At 42.8% G+C, this 22,629-nt stretch overlaps 1 protein-coding gene and 1 long non-coding RNA gene across 7 annotated transcripts in view; one reads left to right on the forward strand and one right to left on the reverse strand.

The window, feature by feature from the left end:
- LOC143480112 (uncharacterized) overlaps window positions 1-1,729 on the reverse strand; it is a 3,011-nt gene extending 1,282 nt beyond the window's left edge. The window contains exon 1 of the long non-coding RNA XR_013121785.1: window positions 1,486-1,729. This is a non-coding gene — a long non-coding RNA (uncharacterized LOC143480112). The remainder of the gene's footprint in view (window positions 1-1,485) is intronic.
- Window positions 1-22,629, forward strand: part of esrrb (estrogen-related receptor beta) — a 56,732-nt gene that overhangs the window by 129 nt on the left and 33,974 nt on the right. The window contains exons 1-2 of one of the 6 annotated variants that reach the window (XM_076977597.1): window positions 1-2,100; window positions 10,765-10,833. The exon at window positions 1-2,100 is cut by the window's left edge and continues 129 nt beyond it. Coding sequence is in view for 2 of the 6 variants with exons in the window: in XM_076977595.1 (XP_076833710.1) it covers window positions 6,201-6,250; window positions 10,765-10,833 (119 nt within the window). In the remaining 4 variants the exon portion in view is untranslated. Of the gene's footprint in view, window positions 2,101-5,783; window positions 6,251-10,075; window positions 10,421-10,764; window positions 10,834-17,833; window positions 17,904-22,629 lie in introns of those variants that run through there. The other 5 variants (XM_076977595.1, XM_076977598.1, XM_076977600.1 and 2 more) reach the window with 5 other exon arrangements.

Below are 22,629 nucleotides of genomic sequence, written 5' to 3' on the forward strand. Positions count from 1 at the left end.
TGTTAACCAAGTAAGTCTACGGCATGAGGCGAAGCAAGGAACAAACATGGTGCGGGGGGACTGAGCGTGAGCATCTTCCAAATGAAATCTGGGGACTGGGAGGACTGAGAGGAGGAGACAGGGGAGTCCGGAGGAGAGTCTGGTGTCTGATTCAGTTTGAGTACTGCAAAGAAAAATGTTTGGGTTTTGAATTATGCAATGTTCAAAGGGCCAAGCATAGATTAATGCTGGACTTGTTTTTGATCTGAGAACATATTTTTACCAGACCTCCTCTGTCTACCAATTCCAAATGTGAGTGACTTTAATTCAGTTTGCCATGATGCCATAATTCATTTATGGAGCAGCATACAACCAGAGGAGAAAAAAACATACCAGGTATCCCGCTTTTTAAAGCTAGCTGCTATAAATAAGATCAACACAAACCCATCAAAACTGATCAAAATCGAATGTATAAAATATAAGACTCAAACAGTATAGCACCTATGAAATAAGTCTTAGTGAAGTATGTAATATCTAGTCACTCACTCACTAGTCACTGAGATAAAAGATACCAGACAGCTGTGTTTAATTACTGAAGCCCAAGAAACATATTTGAGATGGCATAGATAGTAATTCATAAGAGAAATTTCACATAAAACACTTTGTTGGAAAACATTGACCACATCACCCATGTAAAACATCACATCCTTAGGTTTTCTCTATATATATATAATCATTTAAATAAAAGTGTGGTTAAAGGAATTTTTCATGTAAGAAATTAAAACAAAAATGAAATGTTTGAAATGAGATTTAATAAATCTCTAGATAAATCTAAAGATAACAGAAGTAAAGCACCCCATAATCTCAAACATACAATTGAACATTTGTTACAATTAACTGTGTACAACGAGCTTTAACGTTTTCTAATTAGTGCGTCTCTGACTACTTTTGAGGAAAGTAATCTGGAGCCATTAAAATGACCGTTTTGGTGTTTCCTTGTCTGTACAAACATAATGATCTCTCAATATTTTAATTCAAACATTTTTCATGGCAAATTTGAATTAGTCATACACTCCCTGTGGGAAGGAGACCAATAACTAAGAATATAAAAAATTGTATTAATAAACAATGGCCTCTTTTCAACTCCTTTCAAGTCTTGTGAAATAGTGCCCCCTCTAGTGGACTCCATTAGATTTTCACTTTAACTACCGAAATTATCATAGTCTGCTCTGAGGTATTTTAATAATTTTACCAGCAGCTGTATCCATCTATAGCATGTGGACCTTTAATCAGGGGAAGCTTATGAAATAATTTTTCTCAGTTATGTTAGTCCGCGAGTAGGCACTATTTCATTTTCTGTAGACAATAAAATGCCCATATTTAATCAAAAGTAAAATTAAAACACGTACACTAGGTTAATTTTTTTATTCTGAATGGTGATATGTAAACAGTCAGTAGATTAATATAGATCTGTTTTGGAAATCCTGCGACTTTTCGTCAACTTACCTGCAACAACCGTAACTGTGGGGATTTGTTGGTCATACAGTGTTGAGTTTCTGAGGGGAAAATTAGCTTCACACTTTCATACTTTGTCGCAGTCTTGAGTTTAACCTAATGTGTACATGATACTGCTGCCAAACTGGGCTCACCTGGACCCAGACGCGACGCTACCGTTGTCTTGTAATTTATTCATCAACGGCGGATTCGACCCGAACCTTTTCCAGAACTACGGCGGTATTCAAGATTTGCGTGTCAGCTGTCACCGTCGTTTTCTGTGGGAGACTTACACGACCCTGGTGACACGTTACCGTTAACGGACCCCGTTAAAGGAGGGGGGGGGGGTGTTTCATGGCGAATGGCTAAAGTAATAGTGAACTGTTTTTATTTTATTCATTCTCATGTTAATATCTAAGGTTAGTCACACGTTCGGCCAGGTCGGTCGGTCCACGGTGTGGGGAGGTTCGGTGGGATGGAGTGAGGGAGCTGGAGGAGGGGTTGACGGTTCCGTCGTACCACAGAAACGACAGGAACGCTCATTTGAAAAGGTAAACGCAGCCGGTAGAAGTTGAAGACATCTCTCTTACACCTGGGGAACTCGAAATGGCCCGTGTTTGTGAGAAGGTAGAGTAATTTTCTCCACCTTTCTCTTTTTTTTTAAAACCGTGGGTTAGGCTGCTTATAGTGTGTCATTTAATCTTTCGTATTTTGAACGTCGCATTTTTTCAAACTGAACTGAAGCTTCTTGCGGTTTATGTACTCAAAGCTGCTCAAGGCGTTTTGGAAGTTGCAGTTTGGGACTCTGGACCTAACAGACTAATGTTTTTATAAAACTAAGTTTCATGTGTTTCCCGTGTCAACTGGTTGCTGTACATATATATTATGTATGTCAAATGACATACCACGTGGAAATATCTAAACATTTACCGAAACAGAAATAAAATGTATATTTCGAGTACAAGCTACATCAAATCCTAAATCCTATCTTAAACTACCTTAAATGCATATTAAAATAAAATGAGGCGCGTTAATGACCGGTATCGTGTCACTTGCTGCCTCGCTCTCGCTCTCGCTCTCTCTCTCTCTCTCTCTCTCTCTCTCTCTCTCTCTCTCTCTCTCTCTTTCTCTCTTTCTCTCTTTCTCTCTCTCCTAACAGTAATAGCCTATAATACAACTAGTTACAGGAGACTTAAAAATCGGCAGTTAGCGGGTGATATGGCGTGAGCTTCATGGGGAAATTCATTTAGTTAAAATGAGACACTGACATCTGCAGACAGTTTTTTGTGCTCACTTTATAATGGATGATGTGCACGAGAATAGGCCTTTATGATTTCTTCAGGTTTTGACACTTCAGGACCTTAAAACCCACAGGTACATATATTTATTTGACACGTTGCATTGTAACATTTCACGATCTAAACATACATGTACAATTAGCATTATAAATTCTATAAATGGAATAAATATTCAAATCTAATTGTTTTTATTTTATTTATTCTGCTTCAAATGCGTCATACCTTAATGTAACCTAAATCTCATCTGTTAATCTGTATATCTAATCTCATTCATTATAGACCTGATTAAATAGGTCTGTTGATTTTTATTGTTTTTAATAATTCTTTCAGAAACACTTGAATCACTCTAAACATCAAATAACAAATCAAATCTAGGACTAATCACTATCTAACAACAAATATTAAAGATTTTGTTAATAACTCAGTTTTTTGTTACATTTTATGCATGCTACACAGAAAGTGTTATAATATTTCTATATTTGAGTTCTTTGCCAACTTGATATTGTATGTTTAACACTCCCATGACAAATCCTCGTTATTCCTTAATGGTAAAAAAAAAACAAACAAACAAAACATTATGTACAATTTAAAGTATTCTCAGCATTTATTATTCACTATATCCGTGACTCATGTTGAGGCGTAAAGAGATGAATGAGGTACAGGTTTTTGCGCAAGATCCTGTCCCCAAATGCCTAGTACTTAATGAGCATTCCAAAGGGACTCTTCCCCTCCCCCCTTTTACCAGATGGATTAGAATCTCAGATGAGTGACCTTACAGCCCATGTTTTGCAATTAAATTACAGCGTGTTTCCGAATTTCTCAGACGTCAACCATCTCCTCGATATGAACCATAATGGTGATCTACATTTAAAAAGAGCTTTGCACATGCATGGGGCTTTTATGAACATTTTAGATGCATGCTGGTTCTGAAGGTTTTTTTTTTTTTTAACTGTGTTCTTATTCTTAATATATGTTGATAGACTTAGGTGGCATTCTGAAGTCCTAAAATGTGTCTGTGTCAAAATATTACAAATATTTGCTGTTATTTATTACAAAAAAATATTGTTAATTTTGTATGGATACAGCTATTTTATAACCATTTATAGTCTGAGGGTTGTGTCTGTTTCTCAGATAAGAAACTGTCAGTGTTTGTCATTGATTTACACTTTGATAGCATTTTTGAACCCTCTTATACCACCTAGCCTTTGGTTCGAACTAGCTGTGATGCTCTGCTGAATAAGTGGGGCGTTTCTTATGCAAAGTATATTTGAAGGCCTGCAGTAGCGCATCAATGGGCCCTCTGATGATCAATAGGGATTGCATGATGCTTCAGTATTGATTATGGAAACATGAGCCAATGAATAGAAGAAGACTAGATTCTCTTATGGTTCAAGCTTCAGGCGTCCAGCGAGAAGTCAGTCCAGCGCCCTCTGGTCTATCCCGCCGGTGGCAGGAAGCAAACAGCGAGGTTGGCCAGATGTGAACCAATGGCACAAGTTAACCGCGTTAGTTCTGTTCTCATCGGGAGGATGAGAGACTTGTGCAGTTGCTAAGTTTCGAACCCGGAGTCGGGTCCAGGTGCATCTCAGACGCTGCCGAGGCTCGGCGTGTGTTATTTAGTTTGGCTTTGTGAGACGCAGCCCACTGCATCTGTTCAAACGGCCCATCGGCCACGCACGGGTGCCACGAGATCGTCCACGCTCACTGTAGATGGCGTGGAGCTCCATCGCGTTGGAAGATGGGATGCATTAACATGGAGGCTCTCATCAAGTGTGAAATGGTATATGCATTCCTCACATTTTTGTAAGGCTTGATCAACAGTGAGACACAGGCGTTTGTAAGCTCGCGGGCCACTACAGACAGACCAGGATTATACGCCACTTTATAAGTTGATGGGTGTCCAGTTTGAGTTATGAGTCCAAACATTTCTCACACTTGTGCTGAAACTTCCACAAGATGGTCACTCTGTCATGAGATGCTTGTACATCTACTCAGATTATGGGGATTAATGAATAGGCACTTTTTAAAAATCACTACAACTGGTTGACCAATGTTTTGAATGTACAAATATATTTTGTGCAAAATTAAATAAGCTTGTTTCTGTAGGTACACATTTTCTTTATATGTAGTTAGAAACTAAATATTTTACTTAATTTAAGGGAATAGAATGAATAAATATAATTTTCTTTGTGAAATAAGAAATATAAACTTGTATATAAAATATACATCTATTCTACTTATAAGATATATAGTGATAATGTAATCTCAGGACATCTTTTCATTTGCATAAAGAACTGAGCAAAATGAAATCTAACAGTACATTTGAAAATGAGAAGCTATCACTTCTCTTTGGAAAAATGCCTCTGCTGAATCAGAACCATGTTTGAATAAAAGAAAAAAGGAGAAATTGAACTTATGTTTTGTTTTCTCATGACAGAGAAAGTAAATTTTGTTAATTCTGGTCACAAGTGTTATCTTTTTAAACAAGTCTTTGCTTACACTCGTTTTTGATGAATAAACTACTGCGGTTGTGTAACCCGTAAAGTGTATCTGTAAGTTTCTGTGATTGCGTGTGGATGTGTGTACTTGTAGTTTTGTGGCAGACCAGATGTTTTTACAAGCAACATGGGTGGGAAAACAAAAACAAACAAACAAAAACAACACTGGTTCTCAAGTTTTATATGTTTGTTTATTTAACAGCAAATGCACCTCTCTCAAAATAAAAATTGTTATGTAGTGTTAGAATCTTTTTAGACTTTTAAGTATAATATTTGTCTGTGTATTTGAGCGTGAACATGCACATGTGTGTGTGTGTGTGTGTGTGTGTGTGTGTGTGTGTGTGTGTGTATAGCGGGGTATGTGATTGTCTGTGTGGGCATTTAAAAACACCCCCTCCTCTCCCCACCCCCCTCCCCTGTGTTCCGCCAGCCCTCTCTGTCTCTTTAAGTCCTGCCCCCCGGAGCCAGCCAACAGCAGCTGTTCCATATTCATCAAGCCCTTCAGTCTTAAAGAGCCCTATCCTGACCATGGAAAGAGGCATTTCTCTCTCGCTCTCTCACACGGCCACTCTGTCTCAGCGCTCTCCGCCACACCACTGCCGCCTCTGCCTCGCACGCTTGTTCTCAACCCCCCCACCCCACTACCTCCTTTACCTCCGCCCCCCCCACCCCACCGCTCGCACACGCATTCACGCACGCACACGCGCACACCCATACTAACTTATACACACTCACACACACACACACACACACACATACACGCACTCACCCACCCGCACACACTCTTGTACCTGTGCAGACCGGGGTACTCTGCTGGAGGGGGCTTTTTTTTCCCGTTGAAGGTCCTCGACTCTCATTTTCGGGGAGAAGCAGGTGTCACTCATTCACTGTGTCTTCCTTCTCTGCTTCCTGGAATGCTAAAACTGGACTGATGGACATTTCAGAACTTTGCATCCCTGATCCTCTCAGCTATCATAACCAGTAGGTGCATCTTCCTCTCTTCAAACCTGCACTGTTTGTAACCCACCCTCTTTTCCTTGCTCTCTGGAAGTAGAATGTCGGTTCCTCTGCTTTTGGTCTTTCTTTCTGTTCATGTCTTTCTTCTCCTTTTTCAATTGTATTCGTTCGAGCTAAGCAAACTGTCTTGACGTGCAACTTTTGACTGTAATTGTAGAGAGCCTTTGTACTTTCGGCGATTGTGCTGGAGCTCCTGCTCTGTCAGATGCACACACGCACGCGGTCTCTTCTGTTTTGAGTTAAACGAGGCTTGAACACATTATTAAGTGTAGCGGCAGGGCAGGTGCTCTTTGGTTGTTCTGAGTGGGGCTCGGGGGAGAGCCTTTCCTGAAAGCAGGTTGTTAGCAGTGTGTGGCACCCCTTGCTCATCGCATTAAGTGCGTGGCCAATCAATTAGGGACTCCTTAAGTGTGATTTCCCTGTCATCTGTTCACGAGTATGTAAGAGTGTCTGTGTGTGTTAAAAAAAAAAAAACAAACAAAAATAATCAAGAACAGAAAAACAAAAACAAATCTTGGGGTACTTGTTTGGACGGGACAAAGGGAGTGAATTAAAGGGAAGCCGTGCAAATCTCCCCCCCCGTGCTCTCAGGCGCACGCCACTAAATGGAAAGAGACAAGATTAAACCGTTCTCGTGGGGATTGGCTAGGCTGAATTACATGGTGGGAGTATTTGTTAGCACGGAGGGGGAGAGCCGGGACGGGAGGCCAGTGCTGAGGTGACAGCGTGGAGGAGATCGGCTCGGCCGTCCCGCGCTGTCCCGCGACACCCTGCACCGCGCAGCTACACTCTGTCTGCCTGCGCCCGTGTCCTGCTACGCCTGACGAGCAGACAGCCTCTTTAAGGGACGCATTCTTCCACTCTCTTGCCCCTGAAGCCATAAATGGCTTTGGCAGTATTGTGCTCAGAAAAAGTAAATTACATATATATAAAATATATTTTTATTTTTACATGTATAATTTTTTGCCCTCATGTGTGCCTTTTGAACACGGTCTCATTTTAGAAAATTAATAGTCTTCACATCAGATTTTTGCTTCTTACTTAATATTTGTAATACCTGTGTATATAATTTTTAGCAAGCATATATAGACATTAGTGTGTCTTTGTGCATTATTGCTCAAAATGTATAGCTGTCAGAAGTTTGTTCCCCCGCACTCACCGTGTAATCTGCATGTAGTGAAATATATCATGTTGAGAGAGCCATCATAAGGCATATCAGAGCCGTCTTCATTTAGAACAATAACTCTTTCCACGCTAAAAATCTAATCAGACAAATGTGTGTATGTTGTTGTGGCTGGATTATCATAAAAAGATACACAGCATGGCAGCCTGGAAGATTGATATACTCCAAAAGAGTAATGTGGGTGAGCTCAGGGCCATGTGGAGGGTTTCTCCCTCCCTTAGACGTGTCTGATTACACAGGCATTACGAGCCTGCAGAAACACCAAAGGGACACAATGAAATGGGCTAAAATGACATCAGTTCCTGCTGCAGGACTGGGAGTGTGTGTCTGTGGGTTTTTGGGGAAGTGTGTCTACTCCACTGCTGACCACTCAGGACACTGCCGAGCTCGTTAACTCCTTAGCCATGCATATTTTAATCTGCTTTTTAGCTAATACTAAGCAGGATTACAAAGGTTCAACACAGCTCAGTTCTTCCCATTCTAACATACCGGACATCTTCAGTCCAAACTGCTGCATTTTACGCACGTTTTCAGACAGCTTATAAAACAGACAGCAGTTGATACAGTTCAACACATACACACGCACACGAAAAAAAAAAATGAGTGTATGAATGTGCCCCAAATAATGCTGTTGGGTTTCTCTGATGGTGTTTTAGAATGCTCACATCATGGAAAAACACTGAACCAAATGTAACCAAATGCTTATTTTTAATGCGTTTCTTTAAGATCCTGTTATGTTTATTTTAATTTAAAATTTGACTTAATGCTGACACCATTTTATTTCTGAATCCTGACTTGAAAACGTATTCCCCTCACTAGTGTTGTTAAGAGTTTGTGGAATAGGAAAATTTATGGATTTTTTAATAATCTCCTATGCACATTAAAACAGAATTCTTTTTTGTTTTACTGCTATTATGTAAATTTTGCTGTTATTAAAGGCTAAAGGTTTTAAATTAAATATGCCAATATATATATATATATATATATATATATATATATATATATATATATATATATATATATATATATATATATATATATATATATATATATATATATACAATTTTCTGTGTTTCAAACTACTTTTACATTTACATGTAGAAAATGTAGTTTTAAAAAATATACTTTTTTTCTATTTCTTTTATGACGGAATTCATGCAGACATAACACCAGAGACATGTGAAATAAAAACACAATATTACACATTTAAGATTGAGAGAGAAGACTACACAGTGATGTAATGCAAAGCCAGGCTCTGAGCTTGGGTCACCACATACAGTGTTTAAATGTGTGTAGCTTCAGTTGGTGTGTTATGACTGGGCTCATGTAGACATTAGATCAACAGTACAATGCGACAGCAGGTGAACTAGTATTTGGGCGCAAATGTTTTGGTCTTGGCTTGAACCTTTTTTTAACATTCAACATTCTTGCTAAATTTATACTATATTTCTACTATTAAATGTATTACTCAATTTGTTAAGCACATTTACAGATGTCTGTAGTCTGTGTTTCTTGTCTGACTCTGTGTGTGTGTGTGTGTGTGTGTGTGTGTGTGTGTGTGTCTGTTGCTCGTGTGCGTAAATGTGTGTGTGTGTGTGTGTGTGTGTGTGTGTGTGTGTGTGTGTGTGTAGGTGGGCTTGTTCAGAGGTGTGTGAGAGTCACTGAGATCTGTGTATGATTTAAGTATTGAAATAATGCACAAGACATTTTTTCTATTGCTTATAAGGTGTGTTTTTATGTTAGATAGACAATGGCTGACAAAAAATGTGCCCTAGATATTAGAACCTTTATATTAAATAACATGTTGCAGAATAATTTAACATATTATAACATTTTAATGCTATGTTTACGTATTGTATTACAATGAAGGCAAACGAAGAAAACAAATGTCAGTTTAGGTATATTCCATGTTTAATTTCACAGGTTTATTTATGAATGCTTCTGCCGATTTAGGATATTTATAAATTGATGTTGCCGCTGTCATTTCAATGGTGTGTTGAATGCCCTATGTTGGCTACCTCATTGGCCTGGTACTGGTGTGCTCAGTTGGGTTTGCATGCAACCATATGGATTGACCTCAACAGTCACCTCTTCCCTGATTTCACACTGGGTGCATGAATACTGTATGCTTACTAGTATCAGATGTAGCGATGTCAGTGTTGTTCATGTCTGATGGGCTCAGAGAGACGATACCGGGAAGTTAATAATGCAAAAAGTGTAAAGTGTGTGTGGATCTGGTTTTCTAGTAAACATATGGGTTGTGTTTGCCACATGTGGTGATTCTCTTTGTGTTTTATGTTGTTTTCCTGATGAGGGTCTTCTGTGTTAGGTGGTGTCGCTGCAGCATCTGGCCAGATATGGCCACGTTTATTGCACCTCTCGAGTTATTTGTGAGGCTTCTTCGCCATTCAGAAGCCCAGCAATATTGTGACTTGTCACTTTAAGTTTTTCTTGGCTTGTTGGCGCGTTCGCACGGACCGAGAATGGAAGGAGACAGGGACTTTTCTATCTTTTCCTCACTTCCCAACAGCCCCCCCCCCCCCCCCCCCCCCCCCCCCCCCTCACACCAACCCCCCTCCTCTTCTCTATAGTGGAATGACAGTTGGATTATGTATTTCTGAGGGCAAACCTCCATAAGCACTCAATGATGAATTACATTTAAATTTGTTTGACTTCATTCCCGAGTTGGCGCATTGAGCACTTAAAATGCACATCTCTCCCATTGCTTTCCCCTCTTTTTCCCCCCTTCTCTCTATTTTATTGTATTAACTTCAGAGAAAACAAGGCGAGGGAATTGCATTAGTGCATCTTAAGTTAAAAGCTCCTTGCTCTTTGACCAAGTGTTTCAGTGCTATTGGGTTAATCAGATTTTTGCTGTCTGCGTGGAGATGCTATCGTGGGTAACCAAAGCAGCCCCCACTCCGACACTGTCCAGATGGGATCGGCTTACGGTAATTTGGTTTCAGAATACATTACCCGCAGAGGCCTGTGGCTGTGCTGCCCCACCTCTCTCTGCTACGCCGACCAGCACCGTCCCACACCAACCGCTCCGGCCCGGCCAGAGACCGATGCCGTTCCGCCCGACCCTTGACCGGACTCAGCACGTGTCCAATGACAAACCATATCTCTATCGCCCCGGGTCTGCTTTCCCAGCATCCCGAGCAGAGCGTCACAGCAGCGGATGGCGGCACGCCGTTTTTTTTAAAACAAACTGATAAAACAGCAGCTGTTCCTTTTCTTTCCTAAATTCCATTTCTGTCACCCCGACTCTAAACGCGTCTCCTTGTACCAACAGGGCCTCCTTGTCACGTTCGTTAGGGCGATTACTCAGTCCACTGGCCACACTGGATCCCCCTCGCTGCTGGTAAGCCCCGCACTGCACTCTCATACCCTGCACTGTAAGCGCACGCACACACCGGCCCGCGGCCGGGTCGCACGGGCCGGTCCCACACCCCCACCGTCCCCACTCTTGCTTTTCATGATGCGTGTTTGTATTTACGGACTCATGCGGCGATTGGAGTTTGTTTTTTTTTCTTTCTTTTTAGTCTCTGTCTCACAACTTCACACACACACACACACACACAGAAACACACTGAAACACACAAATGCACACACATGCATTTATTGATGTGCCTCAATGTCATGTGCTAGTGTGTTAGTCAGGGACCCAGTACCAGGCACAGTGCTGCGGGCTAAACCCCCCCCCCCCCCCTCTCCCACCTCCGCCGGTCTCTCTAAGGTAACCTTGGCATCCAAGCTGCACCGTGACAGTGTGTTTAAAAATAAAGTGAGGTCCATTAGCGCTCCGAGGATAATGCCAGCCTGAGCCGGGGCCAGATCACGGGCGCAGTCTGAGGCTCACGCATCCGCCCACCTCCGCCCTCCTCCGCCCTCCCAGAGTGACTGCTATCACTGACACGGTGTGTCAGCACATCTTCCTGTTGCACCAGAGGACACTCCGGATTCACACTCAGTCACATGCATGCAAACACACTTGAGCGAACAGACTCTAGAAGTGTATGTTTAGAGGACAGCGCTGTGTATTGTGTTATTTAGATTATCATGTTTTTAAGTGAATTTCATAAATGGTTTAATAGATGTTATATTTACTATTTTAAGTTATGCATTTTAATTTTAGCCTGTGGTAATACATTATATTTAAAAAAGCCCTAATCAGAAAGTAACCTCCATGAGTCCATGATGTAATGTAAAGTTGCCCCTGTATAGAATGTGACAGTCTGTGTTTAGATTTGGTACTTGCGTTTAAAGTGTATGTTTCATGCAAGCAGCGTGAAGCAATCGACAACAGTTTACATCTCTGTTTACATCTGTGACACTGTCAATCCCACAGTCACCTCACCCTGCGTTCTCATTCGCTGTCTAATTATATGTTATGAAGGCAAAATGCTAAATGCGCTAATTTACACTTTGGAGAGGGTGGGTGCACCGCTACGTGCGTTGGGAGGCTATGCAGGCGTTTATCAGAGAATGTTATTGGTATTGAACGGCCAGTCGTTTGAAGGTTATGTTTCTGAGCAGTAATTGAAATGCAAAATAACATTAGGATCGATGGTTAGCTCTGTTTATTTATGAAATCAATATTGAAACGGCCCATCACAATGCAAGCTCTGATTCCCCCTGACAGCCAAACCGAATGCACGGTGCACTTGGCTTAGGCAACACCAGCACCCCCAGCACCCAATCCCCTGCCTCTGAACCAAGCCCGTCCCCTCACTAGTCACGATGTCTCACATCCACACACGACGGGCTGAACCACAGAAACTCAGAGAAAGTATGCAGTGGACGTGGCGGTGTGTGGCCGGGAGATATGGGACGTACTGATTGTACAGGTTGCATAATGAATGCAATCTGGACCCAAACTGGGCATTTTAGCTTAATGTCTGAAAATGAGTAGCTATAAATAATAGGCAATATTTTCCATCCTTTACATTTTGAGCTAAATTATATGAAGAAGATTGCTACTATAAAGCTGATATTACTAGATGCATATGATGTGATGTTGTCACATCTGTAGAAAACAAAAATAGAGAATTCAGCGTGCATAAATGATTGTCAGTTATGGGATTCAAGGATATCAAATTTATTTATAAACAGTAGACAAGATGTGCTATCATTAATTCCTCTAGGTTTCTTTTCTTTTCTTTTTTTTTGCAAGAGGCAACAGGGACCTTTAAACCAGCCCAGAATGTTGCCTTTTAAGGAGATGGCACCCTAAGTGTGCTAGTTACCGTTTTACACTTCGCTCTCTTCGGACACTTAGCAAGGTTATCACGTCCATTTAATTTCTTTTGTTTTAATTCAGTGTCGACGCGTTATCTCCGCAGCGTAAATCAAAGTCCATTATATGGGGGGGCTGTTGTTCCTCTCCATCCCCGGTGCTGACCTGTGAGTGACGAGCGGTGTTTGCGTGCCAAAGTGGGGCGCGTCATAAGGTAAATCTTTATCTAGCGTGTGATCCACCTTAGGGGGGTTGTTGGCCCCAAGCGGCCCCAAGCATAGGAACTTTTTTTGGCCAAGCCAAGTGGAAGCCTTGCACAAGGAAGGAGTGGTGGTTAAGGGCCACTCCTGCTGAAGCTGTCAACTGGCTTTTTTAGAACTATTTAAACCATTTACACAAGCAGACGTGTAACTGATGTTTAACATATATCTTTAACATAGTTTCTTCCTGCGTGGGGAATCAGACCGAATCTGCACCGCGCTTACAGCGTACTGAAAGCAGTGAAATGTCTCGAGGACGATAATTTGGTTTAAAAATATCTTTAAAGTGAATTCTCCTATAACGGCGCGATTGAGCAGGACTCTACGGACATGATGATCATAGCACGCACTCTACAACGGCCAGAACAACACTGATACACACAAAACAGTTGATGAGAAACATAGCGGAAATTCCTCTGCCTGTTTCAGTGTTTACACTGTCAACAGAAAAAGATCTTAAATTGGGGATTTGGAAAATCTTTGGTAATACACTGATGGTCGACAGCTGTTGATGCAACAACAACCTCTTCTCTGACTAATGTAAACACGTTTTCCTTTGGTTCCAAATGTTTGAGCAAGAAAGAAGATGCAGAGATTCCATACATTAGATTTTTCAGTAATCATCAGTTACAATCTGTCCTGGAGTGTGTGTGTGTGTGTGTGTGTGTGTGTGTGTGTGTGTGTGTGTGTGTGTGTGTGTGTGTGTGTGTGTGTGTGTGTGTGTGTGTGTGTACATGTGTGTACATATGTGTGTTTCGCATTTTCCACTGGGCATTCCCTGTGATGAAGAGAGTAATTGATGAGCAGGGAAGGACAGGCTCTTAGTTCATAGCAGGTAGAATTTCCCCCCCAAACAACGACAGCCTATGAGAGGAAGATTAATGAACTAATTTCATGCATCGTTCCTTGCTTCTGTCTTCGTCTAGCCTCAGCTTATGCACTGAAACCTGTGATATACTCAGAGTGGTGTACCTTTACAATAATACTTCCATCTGTGATATACTCAGAGTGGTGTACCTTTACAATAATACTTCCATCTGTGATATACTCAGAGTGGTGAACCTTTACAATAATACTTCCATCTGTGATATACAGAGTGGTGAACCTTTACAATAATACTTCCATCTGTGATATACAGAGTGGTGAACCTTTACAATAATACTTCCATCTGTGATATACAGAGTGGTGAACCTTTACAATAATACTTCCATCTGTGATATACAGAGTGGTGAACCTTTACAATAATACTTCCATATGTGATATACAGAGTGGTGAACCTTTACAATAATACTTCCATATGTGATATACAGAGTGGTGAACCTTTACAATAATACTTCTGTGATATACACAGAGTGGTGTATCTTTACAATAATACATCCATCTGTGATATACACAGTGGTGTATCTTTACAATAATACATCCATCTGTGATATACACAGTGGTGTATCTTTACAATAATACATCCATCTGTGATATACAGAGTGGTGTATCTTTACAATAATACATCCATCTGTGATATACAGAGTGGTGAACCTTTACAATAATACTTCCATCTGTGATATACAGAGTGGTGAACCTTTACAATAATACTTCTGTGATATACACAGAGTGGTGTATCTTTACAATAATACATCCATCTGTGATATACACAGTGGTGTATCTTTACAATAATACATCCATCTGTGATATACAGAGTGGTGAACCTTTACAATAATACTTCCATCTGTGATATACAGAGTGGTGAACCTTTACAATAATACTTCCATCTGTGATATACAGAGTGGTGAACCTTTACAATAATACTTCTGTGATATACACAGAGTGGTGTATCTTTACAATAATACATCCATCTGTGATATACAGAGTGGTGAACCTTTACAATAATACTTTCACCTGTGATATACAGAGTGGTGAACCTTTACAATAATACTTCCATCTATGATATACACAGAGTGGTGAACCTTTACAATAATACATCCATCTATTATATAAAGAGTGGTGAACCTTTACAATAATACTTCCATCTGTGATATACAGAGTGGTGTATCTTTACAATAATACTTCCATCTGTGATACACACAGGGTGGTGTATCTTTACAATAATACTTCCATCTGTTGTGTATGGATTGATATTACAAACATATTAACCCTGAAAGTGCTGCATATTCATTTGCTGATTGTTTAGTTGATAATAAACTGACCATAGAAAATAGTAAATTTTTATTAGGATTACTTTTTTAAAACAAATTTTTATTAGTTTGAACTATGAGTTCATATGGGGAGATCTGATCAGAGCAGGTTTGCTCCTTGCACTTCTGAAAGGTGTCGTTAGGTAAAGGTGACATCATCGGGCTGTAGCTTGTTTAATGTGTGGGGAGAATGTGCTCCAATTCTGGGAATTCTGTTTGGAGAAAGGGGGAGCTCCAGTGGTAGAGGCCAGAGGAAGGGTGGCCTCGTATGAGGTCCATGGGTGTTGGACACCTGAGAGCTGGAAGTCCGAATGTGATCAAGCTCATAAAAAACAATGTCGGCGAGACATTTTCTGCTTCTTCTCTGTCTTCTTCTTTTTACATCTTTGTTGTAAAGCAGACACACACTGAACAATTCCTGCACAGGGACACCCACACACTCACTCATTTCACTCTACATTTCAGAGGCCCAGAACATATTTGATGTCGGCTAATTATTTAGCAGGAAAAGCGCCATTATACATTATTTCTAGTGTAAAAAGGAAAAAGGGAGCGATTTAAAAAACCCTCCCCAGTGTGTGCCAAGCGAGGACTGAACTACTTTTTTTCCATATGATGAGCTGTTCAATTCAAGTGGGAGCTTCACCGCTGGGCTCGCGCGCTTACACGTTAACTCGTTCACTGCCGGCACGTGCACGGAGCCGCGGTGCCCGGCCATCGTGCAAATGCAGACACAGACAGACACGTGCAGACACGTGCAGACACGTGCAGACACAGGCAGACACAGGCAATCCTTGTGCCAGTACAGACCGTCCCGGTTTGAAACACTGCATATACCCAACACTGTTTGAGTGACATTTAGAGAGTTCTAATAAAAATATAATGTTCCAAACTGCTTATAGCATGTATTTCACAGCAGACTGGCTGCTCATGCCACCTGGATGGACACTTTAATAAGTGCATTTTGTTGATAAAAAAAAGATTCATGAAACATGATGAGAGTCGGTTTATGATGAGAGTTCATGAGCTGTCTTGTGTTTGGAGTTGGCCACGTTTCACTCCTCCCTCAAAAGCTGGAGGGATTACATCAGTGTATGGAGTGTTTGTATCAGAAAATGCAACCCCCCCCACCACCACCACCACCACCACCACCACCACTGCACCCCCCAGAACAGGAAGGAAGAAGAGGATCAATAGATGTGATCTGCGTCTGAGCTGGGGCGATCAGGGCCAGCCGGGGTCTGCTAGCCTGGCTGAGGCTCATGTTGTTGTCGTGAATGAGCTCATGGTTTTATAAAGGCTTCAGTGGGGGAGCGAGGAGAAGCTGGGGGATAGGGGGCTAAATTTAATCCCGGTCTGGAGACGCAGGAGCTTAATTGCCAGGCTGCTGGGCCAGGCCGGTCCCCCCCAACTCCAGTAACCCGGCACCAGCCGCCACTGCGCGGTCCACACGGACTATCGATCCACAGCTCTATTCCTTTCTTTTTCTCTCATTCTCTCATTTCTCTCATGTCTCTCCTTTTCTCCATCGGCCCGCCATGCGATTTCCTCTGTCATCTGGGCTCCACTGCTACTGCTGTGTACTCTAATTCACACAGTTATTTTTCCCCTTGTCTTTTTACTTACCTGTCAGACTCTTGCTCACCCTTTTGCTCGTTCTCTATCCTTTTCCCCTCATCTTTTATTTGCCTGTGATGATGTTTGGCAGGTTTATGTGAAAGGTTGCTGTGTTTTTGTGCTTCACGACAAGCCAAGCCCCCCCCCCCCCCCCCCCCCCACACACACACACACACACTCAAACTCAAACTCACTCTCTCTGTGTAGAACATACTAATGAATGAGAGTGTCCAAAATTAGGGGCTGATTCACATGGATCCCAGTGGAACACAGTAGATCAGACACAGAGTGGAGCACCGAAAGACACCCACACAGTCAAATGCAGAAACACAAACACAGAGTAAAACAGAAGCACAGAGATTAGAACACAAGCATAGCACAGGCACCTTTCAGTAGCACTTTCAGTGAGTAGTTGAATGTCTTTCTCTCTCTGTGTGTCTCTTTGTCTCTCTCTGACACACACACACACATGTGCACACACACACACATTTTAAAATTGCCCCCTAGGTCTGGGGCTCCAATACTCCCTTGGTAGCTGTTAACCCAGAGCATTTATATGGCTAGGCAGAGGCATTCTCCATATTTCCTAGTGGCTCTCAGTGGGCCAGACCTTCTTCCCCCAGAGACCGAACGAGCCGTCTTTCATTTGCATGGTGTTGCCTTGAAAAATAATCCACAAATGTCCACACGCAAGACACTCACATGCTGACACGATGAGCAAAACAGCAGAGCCACCAAACGCACTTTCCAGCTTATCAAGTTTATTTCACAGTGCAAACACAGCGAGTCACCGCAGGAACAAGTGCTATTCTCTCACGTGCAGCGTTCAGTATATTTGCCTTGTGTCACCTCGCCTCAGCGCAGCTCACCACCTCCAGAGGAAGAGGGCAGCGAGGCAGCTGCCCGCAAGGCTTGACTGTTGCCTGTGTGCCCAGAGGAGTGTGAGTGCCTGTCAGGAGTTAATTGAGTTCCTCCTCCAGTGGCTGCTCCTGGGCCAGACCCTTATCAGCCTCATCGCCTGGGGTCCTCTGACTGATCCCCCCCCTCCCTCCTCAACAGGCCATCTGATAGCACCCTGTCTGCGAAGGGCTTCCCGCTCTCACTGTATTGTGCGTGTGCAGGTGTGTAGGTGAGAGATGCACACACACACACACACACACACACACACACACACAGAAAGAGCGATAGAAAGTATTTAAGAGTTCTTTGAAATGCATTATTTAAATTTAATAAATATCATTATTCTACATGGGGAATGTGTGAAGGATTCCTTTAGAAAGATAACATAACGTTTCGTCATGATCTTACTTTTTTTTGTGTTGTTTTTTTTTTGTGTGTGTTGTTTGTGACTTCAGCGGCGCTGTGATCATAGCTTTAGTGCAGTATTTGGGGCGGAGCTTCTTCAAGGGGTGGAGCCGCCAGTTGTGGGAGGGGCTATGGCACAGGGAGGCGGGAGAAACGTGGTGGCACGGAGGGAGCGCGCCTGGCCGTTCGCCCCCAGATCACGGGCGGCACAGGATCATTAGAGCAGCTAATCTCCCACTCGGCCTCCATGGGCACAACTATATTACAGCCACCGAAATTCTGTTAGGACAGTCCGCAGGAATCGGATTAGACTCGACCCGAACATTACGCTTTTGCGGGCACGACACAGCATGAATTTCGATGGCCGCAGAGGGGAAACAAAAGAGGGGAAGAAAGAGTGGAAGAAAGAGTAAGAGAAGAAAGTCCGGGCCGTGGTGGCGCTACCTGAGGCAGGAGGCCGGGGAGGAGCTCGAGGGGCAGAAGCACTCGTCCCCCACCGGGACACTCGTCCCCCACCGAGACACGCCACCTCAGCACACGCCATGTTTACTTTCCTCAATATTGTTTATCTGGGTGAAAAGCATGGTGGGCTTTATGTAGAATGAAAGCGTGTCCTGAATGACGGTTATCCTACTGTTTTAATATGGCCTTTTTATGCCAAAAATAAAACAAATATATTTTTTTACCTTTTGGTCATTATATTAAAATACAGGACAGAAAAATCTGATTTGAGGGTGCGTGATGCTAGTGGTGTCGCACACTGACTGCTGTTACTGAAATGATGTGAACTGATCCGGGCTCTCCAGTATACCTCAGTATACCTGTGTGGGACTCCTGAAAGATATATTCATTCCATGTAAACACTCTTATGCAATTATGTTAAGAGGCACCACTGCACTGACCTTTGAACTGCGGTTAAGCTCTCCCTGAATTTGAGAAATAAAGGCTAAATGGAACTGTCGTGTGTACTGACGTTTTTAATATATAGCTTATAATAAGTCAAGGGAAGGTGTGAAACATGTGATTCTGTATTCAGAAGCTGCTAGCCAGTGGCAATGTTGCCCTTTTTCTTGAAAAATCTCACATGGGCTCTGCGGTTTCTGACTGTTCTTCTACTTACATGTTTCCAGCCATCATCGCATCTGAATTTGAATTTTTCTTCGCCGTTGCTGTGGTCTGTCTGAAATGTAAAAAAACAAACCGCATTCTTGATTTACATTTGTCCGGTCTCACTATACCGCGGGCCCTCTGGTGAAGGCTTTATTCCACGAGGTGAGCGTTTTTAAGAGGGGGGGCATTTTTATTATTTATTTCAGCACTTAACCTTTCTGTGAATGTCCAGAGGTGGCGGCAGCTGGCGCTGTGCTGAATTTACATGGTGGACGTGTGACAGGGAGGGAAGCCCAGCAACAAGATTTAATTTGACACATTGACCCTGTCTCTCCAGGCCCAGGAAGCTGGGGTGAGAAAATAAAGTTGACCCCGTGACCCTTTGGGCTTGAACCCTACCGTCACCCACACTCACAATTAAATCAGCTTGAGAGGGGGAGCGAGGCACGGATGGAAATAGAGGCGTGGCTCGTGTCTCTCCACAGTCCTGTAGTTCGCTAGTGCGCTCCTGAGTTGGCAGTCTTCCTCCGGCCTCCATTTTCTACTCTGTTTTCTTTACGTGTTCTGTTTTGTGTGAGCGTGAAGAGTGGCTTTGCTTCAGCGTGGATCGTAAGACTGGACAGTGACATGTTAGCCCCCTGTGTGTCAATATTTGCCATTAGTTAGCAGTGTGCTAATTATGCTAATGCATTAAAGCAAAATGCTTGGGGTGTGGGCTTGTCACTCAAAGAGTAACCTCAGCATGTTGATTTGCATAAAGCTGGGCGAAGCTCAATTTCATTATTGTGAGCGAATACGTCTGACCCCTCACCCTTGTCACCTGCACCTAATTCTAACATGTAAGTGACCTCTGCGACCGTGATGTCTCGCCCATACTGACAAATGGAGATTCCACATAAATGGAACCATTTAAAAATGATTTGTGAACTTGAATAAATTCTGGTGTAACTGGATTAACAGTCCTATATGTTTTCTGGTATGTAAGAGGATTAATATAATAGTCCGATATACTTGAGTGTATGAGGAATAATGCAACAGTCTTGTATTCTGAAGTGTATAAACTACTGTTTTATTTTCCTTCTGAGCTTTTGCAGAAAAACAAAACACACACACACATGTTAATGTAGTGTCACTAAAATATCTTTAATGCCTTTAGTATCTACACAAGTATCAGTGAACAAGCAGTAGACCTGCTTATAAGGGTTCTCCATTACGTGTGTGTGTGTGTGTGTATGTGTGTGTGTGTGTGTGTGTTTGTGTGCTTGTGTGTATGTTTTGACTAGAAATTTAATCTTTTTGTTTTATCATTATATTGTTCTTTCACCTTATAATATTGTTGGTCTTTGAACACAAAGTTATGTTAGGCGTTTCCATTGTGTTGTTAGCATGGGTTGGGCTGTGGTTGGAACGTGTGTTAGGGTGGAGTGGTTCTCCTCTCAGTTGTGAGGGTGGAGCGGTTCTCCTCTCAGTTGTGAGGGTGGAGCGGTTCTCCTCTCAGCTGTGAGGGTGGAGTGGTTCTCCTCTCAGTTGTGAGGGTGGAGCTGTTCTCCTCTCTGCTGTGAGGGTGGAGCGGTTCTCCTCTCAGTTGTGAGGGTGGAGCTGTTCTCCTCTCAGTTGTGAGGGGTGGAGTGGTTCTCCTCTCAGTTGTGAGGGGTGGAGTGGTTCTCCTCTCAGCTGTGAGGGTGGAGCGGTTCTCCTCTCAGCTGTGAGGGTGGAGTGGTTCTCCTCTCAGTTGTGAGGGTGGAGCTGTTCTCCTCTCTGCTGTGAGGGTGGAGCGGTTCTCCTCTCAGTTGTGAGGGTGGAGCTGTTCTCCTCTCAGTTGTGAGGGGTGGAGTGGTTCTCCTCTCAGTTGTGAGGGGTGGAGTGGTTCTCCTCTCAGCTGTGAGGGTGGAGCGGTTCTCCTCTCAGCTGTGAGGGTGGAGTGGTTCTCCTCTCAGCTGTGAGGGTGGAGCTGTTCTCCTCTCAGTTGTGAGGGGTGGAGTGGTTCTCCTCTCAGCTGTGAGGGTGGAGCGGTTCTCCTCTCAGCTGTGAGGGTGGAGTGGTTCTCCTCTCAGCTGTGAGGGTGGAGCTGTTCTCCTCTCAGTTGTGAGGGTGGAGTGGTTCTCCTCTCAGCTGTGAGGGTGGAGTGGTTCTCCTCTCAGTTGTGAGGGTGGAGTGGTTCTCCTCTCAGCTGTGAGGGTGGAGTGGTTCTCCTCTCAGTTGTGAGGGGTGGAGTGGTTCTCCTCTCTGCTGTGAGGGTGGAGCGGTTCTCCTCTCAGCTGTGAGGGTGGAGCGGTTCTCCTCTCTGCTGTGAGGGTGGAGCTGTTCTCCTCTCTGCTGTGAGGGTGGAGCTGTTCTCCTCTCTGCTGTGAGGGTGGAGCGGTTCTCCTCTCAGTTGTGAGGGTGGAGCGGTTCTCCTCTCAGTTGTGAGGGTGGAGTGGTTCTCCTCTCAGTTGTGAGGGTGGAGTGGTTCTCCTCTCAGTTGTGAGGGTGGAGCGGTTCTCCTCTCAGCTGTGAGGGTGGAGCGGTTCTCCTCTCTGCTGTGAGGGTGGAGCGGTTCTACCCACTCTCATTTGCTAGTTATAGTTCATAGATGTTTCTAGAGGTCTTTAACCAGTTTTGTATCTGTCTTGAAAAACGAGATCACTAAAATAAATGTGCTGCCTTTATGTCTGTCTGTTCACACCTTGGATTTGCCTGTGGCTGAAGTGAAAAGATGCACTCTGCACACTGCATACTGCTGGTCCAGTCCACCTCTCAACACGAGTGCTTAGCAAAGGGCTCAGATCTCTCACACGTCCCACCCCCCCCCCCTCTCTCTCTCTCTTTCTCTCTCTCCCCATTTTAGTTTGAATTTTCCACTCCTCAGCTGACTTAGATTCCTATAGCATGTTTTCTGTTTGTTAATCAGCTTATTCCTGCCATGTTATTATTTGTCAAAGGATCTGAGTTTATAGGTTTATTTTCTATAACCTTTGAACAATGGCTATATATATATATATATATATATATATATATATATATATATATATATATATATATATATATATTGCCATATTATATATATCTGTTTCAGAGCTGTATAGTTCCTGGTATTCTGGTATTTATTTCCTGCAATTTCACTGCAAAAAATTATCCTGCAAAAAGTATAATTTTTTTAGGCATAGGCGGTATGACATGAAATCCATCTCCTTATCACTCCCTGACAGTGTGTTTCAGCTGTGGGCTAATAAAATCTTGTGTGCCCTTTTATGAATATTTAGGCCTGGACAATTCAGTTACATTATTATACCACAAATATATCTCACTACTTGAACCTCAATATTGAATTTATCTCTGATTTTGCTCACCCCTTTGCCTCTTTCCTTCTCCCTCTCTCTCCTTCTCTTTATCTCCCTCTCTTTCCCTATCTCTCTATCTCCCTCTTTCTCTCTCTCTCTCTCCCTCTCTCTCTCTCTCTC

This window comes from Brachyhypopomus gauderio, chromosome 17 (genome assembly GCF_052324685.1).
Source record: "Brachyhypopomus gauderio isolate BG-103 chromosome 17, BGAUD_0.2, whole genome shotgun sequence".
NCBI classification, from domain to species: domain Eukaryota; kingdom Metazoa; phylum Chordata; class Actinopteri; order Gymnotiformes; family Hypopomidae; genus Brachyhypopomus; species Brachyhypopomus gauderio.